At 45.4% G+C, this 12,178-nt stretch overlaps 1 protein-coding gene across 1 annotated transcript in view; it reads left to right on the plus strand.

Moving 5' to 3' along the window:
- LOC138489436 (zinc finger protein 551-like) overlaps positions 1 to 11,264 on the plus strand; it is a 38,500-nt gene extending 27,236 nt beyond the window's left edge. The window contains exon 2 of the mRNA XM_069617156.1: positions 9,681 to 11,264. Coding sequence (XP_069473257.1) covers positions 9,684 to 10,499 — 816 coding nt within the window. The 5' untranslated portion in view covers positions 9,681 to 9,683 and the 3' untranslated portion in view covers positions 10,500 to 11,264. The remainder of the gene's footprint in view (positions 1 to 9,680) is intronic.
- Positions 11,265 to 12,178: the final 914 nt, after the last annotated feature.

The raw sequence follows: 12,178 nt of genomic DNA on the forward strand, positions 1-12,178 counted from the left end.
CCTTTTTTCTCACCTTTCTCTCCTTCCGGGATGAAGCTTCCGTCTTCTTTATCGACTGCGACTTGTATAAGCTGGAACGCGAGTCCTCGGGTTCCAGCGTGGAAGCCGGCTGCCAAGCCGAATGCGTTCGAATCCAGGAACAATCAGGACCCAGGAAGGAAATAACAAGGTAAGAATAGAAAAAAGTGGGGGGTTCCAGGAACGGAGGAAGAAGATAGCACGAGAAGCAGAGAACGAACTTGCACAACGTCTGTACTCGTAGGGGTAGAGTTGAGACGCGCGGAGCCGCGGCGGCGTGCTGAATTTCTAGGATGCCGCTAGCGCACGCAAGACTAGACCGCCACAGTTCTAAGTCGGTGGCCATCTTGGAAGGTAGCAGAGTGTATGCCGCGGTGCATCATGGACCATGTGGTCCAGAAGGGTCGAAACGGCCATTCATGACACCTTTGGGCTTTCCACCACCCTCTCGTGGCCCAGCACCATCCCAGAAATATGTGTACCTCTTCTGGTGGTTTGCGATTGTTCTGGGTCTTCCTTAATGCCTGCAACCAGCTGTGGGGCTTCCCCGGGCTTCCCTGACTCTCCTGCTCCTATTTCAGTCTGCAGCAGCTCCACAGCTCCAAGCTTCCTTTGGGCAGCCTGATTCTCCCTTCTCGTACTCCCCGGCTTTATGAATGCCTGGAGTTTCTCTCTCTGGTTTTTTGAGTTCTTCTCCCACTCTGGACTTGCCTTGGACCTTCCCGCTCCCTTCTCGGTGTCCCAGTCTGCTTTCCTCCTTCCTGGACCGTGCTGACTCTCGCGGTTCCTCCAGGGAGCATTGGACAACTTGTGTAGTCCTTCTTTCTGTATCCTCAGAGTGTTCGTATTGATTGGAATGCGTATTGTGGTTCTGCTGTGCGTTCCTCATTCCTGCGCACCTCTTCTTCGTCCCAGCATCGACATGATTACTCGCTACTGGGTTAGGTGGATTCTTCCTTGTCTCATTTTTCTCATGCATTCCACATGGGTAGTCCCTACTCTTCCTCATCTCATGAGGATGGGATCTTCTTTTCTGCAAAAATATATAGAAGTGTTGGGAACTACAAAGGTTTGTTCAGGGTAGGAGGTTGAGGGAGGTAGGGGTGGCTTTTTTCCACAATAGTCGTCACTGGTCCCATAGGGGGTGTCCCTCCCATGAGATCCTCTCATTGGGGTGGACCATCGGTTAGCAGCCTTATGGGAAGGGGCTCCTCCCATGGAAGCAGTGACAATACTCTGGGATTTGTCACACATGGTATTGGCCAATTAGAACTGAGGATTTTATGCTGACTACACAATGTGGTAATTTGCAAGGGGCAGTATGTTGACGGTCACGTGGAAATTGACTAACCAATAGGTTGGGATGATGCATATTGTGTTTGGATATTTGTATGAATGTTAGCCAATCCAGGATGGTGGGATTAGCATGGATCTGATACTTCTAATGTATTCTAATTTTGTGGTTTTTCCTCTGTAGCCCACTGTGAGCGAGTTGAGAGCAGTTTCAGCTCTACCGAGCTGACTGACACTCCCAGCAATAATTTGCATGCAATAAAACTGTCTTTCTTGCAAATCGTGCACTCCATTAGTGATACTTTCGATTGATTTTTCCTATCAGGCTTTGAGCCTAGCTGACATTTTTGGTGACCCCGAAATGATCTCCAGTTCCCGCCATAACCATTTTAACTTCTGTATTTCTGGGTTATAGCCAACAGCTCTGCATGGTTTGTTATGCATTGAGAACGTACCACATGTTAAAGAACTTTGAATACTTACCGAAAAATTACTAGGTGAGGGCAGATAAATTCTACCCTAAACTGTACATTCAAGGAATGTTCCTTTAATCGCATACATAAAGTTATAGCCTACTCTGTCGGTCCAATTTAACCTGTTCTTAACATTATTTATTTTAATCTGGGGCATACAACCATCAAATTCCATGGCTGAAGGTCCAAGAACCATTGCATAATTCTCGGGTTTGTTTCCTTTCTTTGGCTTATCCACACTAGAGGGGATTGATGGGTCACTAATCTGAATTTGCACCCCAACAGGTAATATTGCAGATGGAGTTTGGCCCACATGATTGCCAGAGCCTCAAGTTCAATAACTAAATAATTATTTTCTCTGGGAAATATTTTTCTACTGATGTACAGTATGGGGTGTTCCAGTCCGTCCTGATCTTGAGAGAGGACAGCTCATAATCCCATTAAAGAGGCATCCGTTTTCAGGATGAACTCTTTTGAGAAATCGGCTACCTTTTTAAAATGGGGCTCTGACAAAGGATTTCCTTTAAGGTGGTATAACAGATGTTATCTTCTTCATCCCATCTAATCTTTTGGGGCTCAGCATTTTTCAGTTTATCTGTAAGCCTTGCAGTTATACCGGATTAATTGGGATAAACCAGCGGTTAGTAGCCGATCAACCCTTAAAAGGCTCTGAGGTCTTTCTTGGTCTTTGCTGTGGGGGTATCAAGAACAGCTTTAACTTTTTCCTGACTGGGTTGTACATTGCCATTACCAATGGAAAAAATCCCTAATATTTAACTGCAGATTGAGCCAATTTACATTTTTTGGAGTTAGCGGTTAAGCCTGCCTTTCTCAGTACTTGCATGACTAAGGTGATGTACATGATCTTCCCAAGTTTTATTGTCTATTACAATATCATCAATATAGGCCCCACAGGGTTGCAAGATCTTATCCATCAACTTCTGGAATGTGGCAGGGGGGTCCCTTTTAGTTTGAATGGGAGGACTTAAAACTGGAGTAGCCCTACAGGTATGGCACATTTTTATTTTTTCCTTGTCTGGACCGTATAACAGCACTTGCCAATAGCCTTTTCTAAGGTCTACGGTAGAGAGATAGATGGCATTACCTAGCCGGTCAATAAGACCATCAATATGTGGCATTGAGTATGCATCGAAGGCAGATATGGCATAACTTTCTGGAAGAGGGGCTAGTAGACGGTTCAATAATATTAGCCTCCAGCATCTGCTCGACTTCCTGGTAGATATAGTTCTCTCTCCCCGGTTCCTCTATAAGCGCATCAGTAAATTGGAGTATGAAGTCCTATAGATCTTGTTTCTGGTTATTACTAAGTTTGGGTGGAATCCGAACTTTGTTATCATATTCCTAAGGCAACAAATGGGACAAAATGGTGCCATTAGACTCTGAAGGATTCTCCTTCAATTATTTAAAAACGTTTGTATGATATAGCTGGGTTTTCAATCGTCGGTCAGGTTGGGACATTTTGTAGTTACAGGGTCCTGTCTGTTCTAACACCTCATATGGTCCATGCCACTTAGATATTAATTTATTCTCAGAAGTTTGCAACAACACTAGTACCTTTTGGCCTACCGAAAAAGATCTTGAAGTAACTTTTCTATAATATGAGGCTTTCTGTTGTTCTTGTGCATTGGTCATACAGGTTTGTACTAAAGACCTAACTGCCATTGTGTGTTCTTTAAGTCGGTTTGTAGTTTGGGAGAGTGGATTTGGGGGGCTTCCTCCATTTCTTCCCAGGTTTCCTATCCTTGATATCTCGAGGTTCCCGTCGATAGAGTAACTCAAACGGGGAGAGTGCTGTGGAAGCTTGGGAGGTCTTCCTAAAACAAATAAAGCCCAAGGTATCATTTGATCCCAGTTTCTGCCATCCTGTGCCACTCATTTCCTCAGAATGGTTTTCAATGTCTTATTAAACCTTTCTACAAGCCCATCTGTTTAAGGTTTGATATACTGAGGTTCTTAAAGTGGTAATATGTAGAAGTTGTTCAATTCCCCCATGAGTTTGCTCATAAATGTAGAGCCATGATCTGTCAAGATTTCTTTGAGGGGGAAACTCTACTTTTGAAAAGGAAGGGAGCAGATGTGGTTGGCTCTCAGGGTAAGGCTTCTGGATGTCGGGTGGCATGATCTACTATTACCAAGATATACTTGTTCCCTAACTTTGTTGTTTCCAGGAGGCCTACAATACCCATGGCAATTCTTGAGAATTTAATTTCAATGATTGGGAGTGCCTGTAAGGCGACTGGTGGTGGTATATGAGCACTATTCTACAGATTTCACAAGACTGGACAAAGATTTTAACGTCAGGATGAATACCTGGCCAGTAACATTTATTAAGACTTTGGGCCTGAGTTTTGGTCTGTCCTAGATGACCTCCTCTCAAATGGGAATGAGCTATTTCCAGAACTACATGCTTGTGACTTTTAGGGATAACTAGTTGGGTTCTTACTATGCTCTCAGAAGTAGTGTCTCCCCGGTACATTAGCCCATGTCTCATAAAGAAAAAAGGTTCTCCTCTCTCACGGCACTCTTGCTCGGTACAATTTGCAAAATGTTTCAAACAACAATGGGTCAACCCTTTGGGCAAAGGCATGGTCGAGAAGCATTTCTGTTTCTCCTTCTCTGACCCATCTCGGTCTGGAGGGGTGTTGGGTGTTTCATCCGCCTTCCCAATGCCTCAGGTACCTCAATCGGTTACCTCCTGCCCGGCCTCTTTTTTTACCCTAGGGAACACTGCTCTCTTGAGCACCCCTTTCCATGGTTCTGTAATGACACATTGATGTCACCTCTAAAGTCTGGATCTATAACCCCGGTTAGTACATCAATTCCAAACCTCATGACTAATCCTAATTTGGGAGCTAGTCTGATGAAGGTATTTGGGTTGGAATCAAAATCAGATCAGTGGGTATTAGTCTTCGTTCACCTGGGGGAATGATCTCTTAATTTCTACTTCAGATATCAAACCCAATAGAACCCTTGGTGGCTACAAGGCGTCTGATGCTCTGGGACTTAGGGTTCCCCAACTTGTATCAGTTGAGCAACATCCCACTCCTGACACCATTCATGAGGGCATCATGAAGTAGACCCAAACAGTTTCAAGTTTGGTTCTCAAATGTTCTATTAACTTAAAAGGCAGGATGGAGTAAGACATAACTTGCTCTATGCTAAGGTGGGATTTACCCACCTAAAGAAAACTAAGGATAGTCTGTGTCAGGAAGTCCAAATCAAAAGTCAGTCTTTGTCCAAAACCTATACTTGCCCTCACAACTAACTGTATACAATGCATACGGATGTCTGCATCAAAATGAGCAGTGTTCAAAATAAAGTTCAGAGAGCTTCTTCAGCTCTTGGCTTGTAAGCAGCTTCCCCTTCCCCCAAGTTCAAAACAGTTGAAAAGGCATCAGGGTTTCCTTCCCCAAGTTCAAGACAGTTCAAGGGGCATTAGGGTTCCCTTCCCCAAGAGTTCAAATCTTCGAGCTTTTCAACAAAGAAAACAACACAATGGCCTTGTGACATTTCCCGGCTCTTTGTATATTGGTACGTCTCATTAATTAACATAGGCAGTTATGGCTATAGACTTCAAAATCATATATGAGATTGTTGAAAAACACAAGCCTCTTTATGGATACTTTCAGTGGTTTTTCCATACAGGGGCAGTCTAGGCGCAGTTGTTGGCCCACACGGTCCGCCCCTGACAGGACACGCAAACGAAACCTCTTCTTGGATGTTTCTCATAGACACTTTGCCACTGCTTCCATTTGACCGTGATGCTTGTTGGATTCACCTCTGTAACACGTTTCTGACACTGTACAGTGCCTCTATTGGCCACCATGCACTTGTTACACTGTCTTGCATTCTTCTGGCTCTTGCCAATGCAGGTTTAATATGCAGTACCTTGAACTCTTTTGGCTGTTGTCAATGCTCATTTTCTCATACAGAGCACTCCCTTGAATTCTATTGGCTTTAGGCAATACTTGGTTTCTAAGATAATACATTTTGTGGTATCAGCCAAATTCACAATCTTTCTTTCATTCCATTCACTATTCACAAATGCTCAAATATTGCTTTCTCTGTTCGGTATTCGAAAGTACTTATGGCTTTCATTTCATTCATTATTCAAGAGTACTTATAATTTAGCAGTTCATACGGGCTCAACCACCCCCTTGCTGTGTCCGTGCACCCTTCTCTGGCCGGTCTCACTGGTTTCTGCATATTGCAGTTCTGCAAGTCTCCCACCTGCCACAGTTCAGCCCCTCCGTGCGGCAGGCTCTTAGCCGAATGTGCACCACCTCGCGGTTCCTCCGACTCATCTGCTTCGCTCCAACAGTTCAGCCAGGACCTTCATCTCACACCGCATCCTCTTCCGCTTCCCCAACTCTGCACTCTCCGGCACTCTTGCAAGCCTCTCGCATCTGCGTACACCACCAGTTGCGCATTTGGCTCCCCCAGCTGGCTTCAGCCACTCCGACTCAGTCTCCATTTCTGTAGGGCTTCTGCCTTTTAAAGTTATCGCAGTCATGATTGGACCAAAAAGGATTAGACCACTCACTGCTGAAGCGGTAGTCCTGCCTTACTCTTGCTGTCCTCCTCCTCGTCCGAGTACACAGTTGAGGAATAGATATGTGTGTGTGTGATTAGAATGAGGATGTTCCTTAAGAAGAAGATTCAATGTTATACCATGCAGTTACGATCTGCATCCAGGTGCTTCTGAAAGTCCCAAGGATGGTCCGGCTTGGGGGTCTGTTGTTTTCAGTTCTGGCACCCAAACTCTGGAATTCGCAGCCCCCCATGTTACGAGCCATTGAAGAGTATTTTCCTTTTCGCAGGGCACTAAAAACCTATCGGTTCTGACTCTCCAATTTGTCTTTTTCTGATTTGTAGAGTCTATTTCTTTTTGGATTCACTACCACCTACTCAGCGCCTAGATGCCCACCAGCCTTAGTTCGCGCTACACAAATATTTAAATAATAATAGTAAGTGTTGCTCTAGTTGATTCTTCCTCATCTCGGTAGAGTACTGTTGATTCGTGAGAGTGTTTTAGGGGAAAGACAATAGCCTATGAAGGCTTGCGGCATGGAGGGTTCAATATGAAAAGGAAATGGGGGATACTATGTCTCATCAAGGATGTACTCTTCCCCAAGTTCCCTCCACCCAGGTGATTTCCCCCTAACATATCCACCCCCAGGGTCAGGATCCAGAAAACAATGGTCTTTCCCAGGCGACCTGGGGGCAGGATTCAGGGGGAAACGGAAGCACGGACGCCCTCGGGGTTCCTCAAGTGGGCAGAAACCCCAGCCAAGCAGAGAGAGCCTGAATCAATAGACTGTAGGAGGTCTAAAACCTCCAACCAACAAGTGAGGAAGTATCACGAGGAAGGTTGGCTTAAATATATTAAAGAGAATATCAAATCCAACAATGTTGTAGAGGAATTACAAGAGCTAATTCAAGAGATAAAAAGAGACTATTACTCAAGATCCTGCTAGATAAATAGAAACACTATTAAAGACATTGATACAAAGAGGCAGTCGTAGAAGACTGGCACATGAGGAAAATCCAGCCACTCTCCTGTAACTGGTTAAGTTTAGTTTCTTAGTGGTAGGGTCAGGGTAGAACTAGATTTTGGACTGAGGACATTTATTTTTTTGAGACTTCCTGATGAGACGAGCACTTTAGATGGGTAGGGAAACCCTTTAGATAGGGAGGGCTAGGCTGTTCTCTTATCATTTAGATAAAAGTAATTTGTTAATGTCCTGAAAGAGTCTGACTCCTTCTTCCAACCCACCACAGAAGGCGGATAGTCAGGTGGGACTGAAGATGGCCCTAAAGCAGAGGGAGACTACCTAGAGTTAAGGGAAAGTAGCTAGCAGGTGAAACAGAAAAGAGGACCACAGTGCTTTGCTGCTATTATGCACACTCTCAATCACACTACTACTAGCTATAAGGCAACTTTAGAGGGGGGACCACGTACGCCAGCAGTGATCCACTTACAAGGGCTGCAGAAGATCTGGTAGGGGCTGCATATGCCAGGAGCAGCTGTCACAGCTGAGCAGAAAGGTGGGTAAGCAGCGAGTCTAGGTGTGGCAATCGCATATAGCAGAAGTGGCACCAGACCTCAAAGTCCAGGGCAGGTAGAGAACTAGCTACAGCTGGCAGCTTTATGAAATGACTAAGCTGAGAGAACGAGCCCACTGCAGGGCATGAGCCGTCACTTCCGCTGAACTTAAATAGCGGTGCATCAGGATTCTCCCAGCCGCGGTGCCACCTGCAAGCCCGCTCACTGGAACAAACTGACATAAGGGGGTTCTGCGTCAGGTGCTTAAGACGGAAAACGAATGGGAAGAGAATACACAATATTTGACATGGTGTTAATGTTAAGAGGGGCGGAAGATACCTGGCTATTGTCAGAATCGCAAACTGCAGAAAATGACATCTTTATCGGAACATAGACAATCAAATGGGCTTGATGGAGACATAACTGCAATGAGTTTAATCCCTTCTGACATTTTTAAAGTGCATAATTAATTATAAACCAAGTTTATTAGAAGACTTAAAAAAAAAAACTTTGGGCTTAATGAAACAAGTAATTGAATCCGATACTGCAATGAAAGAACAGTCTTAGGTGTGCTCATAATATGTGATGAGCAGAGAAGGTCTTGTACCTAACATTTTTAAAATATCTCAGAATCTGAGAAGTCAAAGGCCCTCATTACGACAATGGTGGTCCGGGACGTACAGTACCGGTAAGCATGCCAGTACCGTACTTCCCGGACCTCCATACTACAGGTTTTTCCTGGCGGGTATAACGGCACCCGAGAGCAGAGCACGTTGGATGCACCGGCACAACTCTGAGTGCATCCGACGTCCCCATCCCCATTCAGCCCTATGGGGCAGAATGGGGATTGGGAGGCCCTCGATTCTGGCACCCGAAAATGGGAAATTACTGGATCCGCCTAACTCGGCATGATCCGGTTCTTGCCCATTCACGGGTGCTGGAAAAAGTGCAGCTCTGGCGGCAGCCGTGCCATTTTTAATGGCACGGCTGCCGCCAGAGTTGTAATGTGGCCCAAAGTGCCTCTACTGAATACTGAAATATTTGGCCTTAAGCACGACACTACAGTCCAAGTGCACAACTTAATTGTGTTGCTATTCTCCTACTGGATTAATATTAGGAAAGCATTGGAAAGACGAGTCATCGTCAAACACAGTGGAATTCTGGAATAAGATCCTGTAAGCACGATGGCACGGGAATGAAATGTCTGAGAGTAAAAGATCTGGCATGGATTAGACCATGGATATCCCAAGCAGAACATGATCCAGTGCCAGTGAAGGGGATCTACTTACATTTCAATACATTTTATCACACAAAGTGTTGGGGTGAGGTTGTGATGAGAACCCAGGGGATGGTTTAAAAGATCATGCGCTATTCACTGCCCCGCCATCTAATGAACCTACCACGTGTTCTGTACTTTTGTAAACCTCTGCTGTACGTCTCATGGACATTTTGTAATATCGGCCTTTGGCACGAGAGAAGCCCCTTTGCCTCGAGGAGCAACTTCTTTGGAATTCTTCTTTTTTCAGTGCTTTTTTATTCAACACCCTTCATTAATAAAAACTCAAACTGAAAAGTGCATTTTATACACGAATAAATTAGTCTAAGCCCAACGTAGTATATGTAAATCTGTGTGTTTTTTTTTCCCCCAGCAAGTGTATTTGTCAATATTTCTTTTGTAATTGGTGAAGGCTCAGCAGAGTTTATTTTGTTATATTTATTAAGGACTGGCCCGTGAAAACGATAAAGAAGAGTTCTGCACTAGGTATATTGAATTTTAGGCTGTACGATGACATAAAATAATACATGAGACCTTTTGCTTCTTTCAACAGAGAATGAGCAGCCATCAGAGGATCCAGGCTGGGGAGAAGTCCTACGAGTGCATGGAATGTGATAAGCACTTTAATTTGGCAGCAGACCTGAGAAGGCATCGGAGATCCCACACAGGGGAAAGACCGTACAAGTGCTCGGAGTGTGAGAAAAGCTTTACTCGGAGCTCACATCTGCACCGGCATCAGAAGATGCATACTGAGGAACGACCATACCAGTGTGCAGAGTGTGAGAAAAGCTTCAGTCAGAACTGCAGACTACACGACCATCAAAAGAGCCATACTGGGGTGCGACCGTACCCGTGTACAAAATGTAATAAAAGCTTCATTCTGAGATCACATCTGTACCGGCATTGGAGGGTTCATACAGGGGAGCGACCATACCAGTGTACAGAGTGTGAGAAAAGCTTCACCCAGAGCTCACACCTGTACCAGCATCAGAAGATCCATACTGGGGAGCAACCATACCAGTGTACAGAGTGTGAGAAAAGCTTCAGTCAGAGCGCAAGTCTGTACCACCATCAAAAGAGCCATACAGGGGTGCGACCATACCAGTGTACGGAGTGTAAGAAAAGCTTTAATCAGAGCTGGCATCTGTTCCGGCATCAGAAGATCCATACTGGGGAGCAACCATACCAGTGTACGGAGTGTGAGAAAAGCTTTACTTGCAGTTGGAATTTGTATCAGCATCACAAGGTCCATACCGGGGAGCGACCCTACCCCTGTATGGATTGTGATAAAAGCTTTATTTGCGCCTCAAACCTGTACCATCATCAGAAGATCCATTCTGAGGGAACAACCACACCTGTGTCCGGAGTGTGATGAAAGCTTTATGTGCACCTCAAACCTGTGAGGAAAGTTTCACTGATAGTTTATGTCTGTACAGGCATCAGAGTAGCCATACTGAGGAGCAATCATAACAGTGCACCGAATGTGAGAAAAGCTTGAGACAAGCATCAGAAGATCCCTATAAGGGAGAAGGCCTATCGAAGCCTAGAATGAAAGAAATGCTTCAGTGACCGCTCCTGCCTGAGTGGGAATTGAAGGATCTATAATGACGGAAAACCCTCTGGTAAAGACTTTAGTCGAGCACCGCACTTGAGGTCTCACCTCAGATCCCACAGAGGATCGAAGCCATACCAGTATACTGTGTAGGGGTTCAACGATACTGCACCAGGATCGGAGGACTCATACAGAGGAGAAACCCCATTGGTGCACAGAATGCAAGAAAAGCATCAGCTGTGCCTTAGCTCTGAACTGCGGGGGCTGGGGGGGGTAGCTAAATGTGTAGTTCAGAACTTTACATCCATGGAAGAATCATAAAGGGGGAAGCCGTGAGGGTGCACAGAGTGTGGACAGCACTACTAAACATTATCAATCATGCGACAACATCAGAAACAATGTGATTGACGAAAGCAGTTGTAACAGTGCTGAATCTTCATAAATCAGCAAGTCTCATGCTCAGGGATTAGTCCTCTGCGAACAGTGATAAATGCCACAAAACAGATGTCAAATTTAACACTGCCACAAAAGCTACAGGCACTGTGCACAGGAAGGTTAATAGAAACTGGTCTGCTCCTACCTCTAGTATTGTATTGTATGGTATTCATTTATTTAGCACCCTTTCCCCATTTTTATTGCCTCAATGCACTTTGTGGTTGGAATGCCCTTGGTGACCGCAGTCCATGTGTGGGAGGTTCTAACAGTTTAAATTAAATGCTTGTGTGCCATTTTGCTGGGTTAGGGTTTAGGTGGGTTGGCTAGGCTCCGGTAAGCAGCCCAGAGGTCAGGCACGTGTGTGGGTGCTGCTGGTGGTTTAGGATAGAGTGCTATTGCTGAAGATTCGATGTGTGCCCCAGCTAACCCAAATTTTCATTGGCTGTTGCTGTACACTGATGGAAGAGGTGTTGATGTATGTCAGGGATTTCAGTGTGGATGGCTATGTGTGCTTCTAGACCGGAATAACATACCCGTAGTTGCATTCTACAGTGCATGGATTTGTGGACGTGCCTGTGGCCTGTGTCCACAGACGTGGTGCAAGGTATACGTGCCATAGGCTTGGATGGAGTTTCAACGGCAGTGCTCTTTTCCTTGATCCAATACGATTGGTTGGTCTCGCTATTAGTGGTTTCCGTGGAATGAAAGTCTGAGCAGTGGGAGAGGGGCGCGGGGGGGATGAGGGGGTGGGAGCTGGGGGAAGATGATAGTTGGTTACGGTGTGCCTCTGCGAACGCTGCCGGGCATCCGTGGGGTATTGGTGGGTTGGAGTGTTGCGTTTGGGTCAATGTTTCTGTGCGCCTATTGAGAGTGTAGAGAGGGGGAGTGTTTCAATAGGAGGGCGGGAAAAACCAGGTTTTGAGGGCCAATTGTAATGTGGGACCACTAGGAGGTGAGGTAAGAGGAAATATGCCTGAGAATGCGTAGGTGGGTAAAACAAGTTATTGAAATGCAGTTGATGTGTTGGGAGAGGGATTTGTGTCCAGCGTGCATCAGAGGATTTT

Source organism: Ambystoma mexicanum, chromosome 9, assembly GCF_040938575.1.
Source record: "Ambystoma mexicanum isolate Mex_15411 chromosome 9, UKY_AmexF1_1, whole genome shotgun sequence".
NCBI lineage: Eukaryota > Metazoa > Chordata > Amphibia > Caudata > Ambystomatidae > Ambystoma > Ambystoma mexicanum.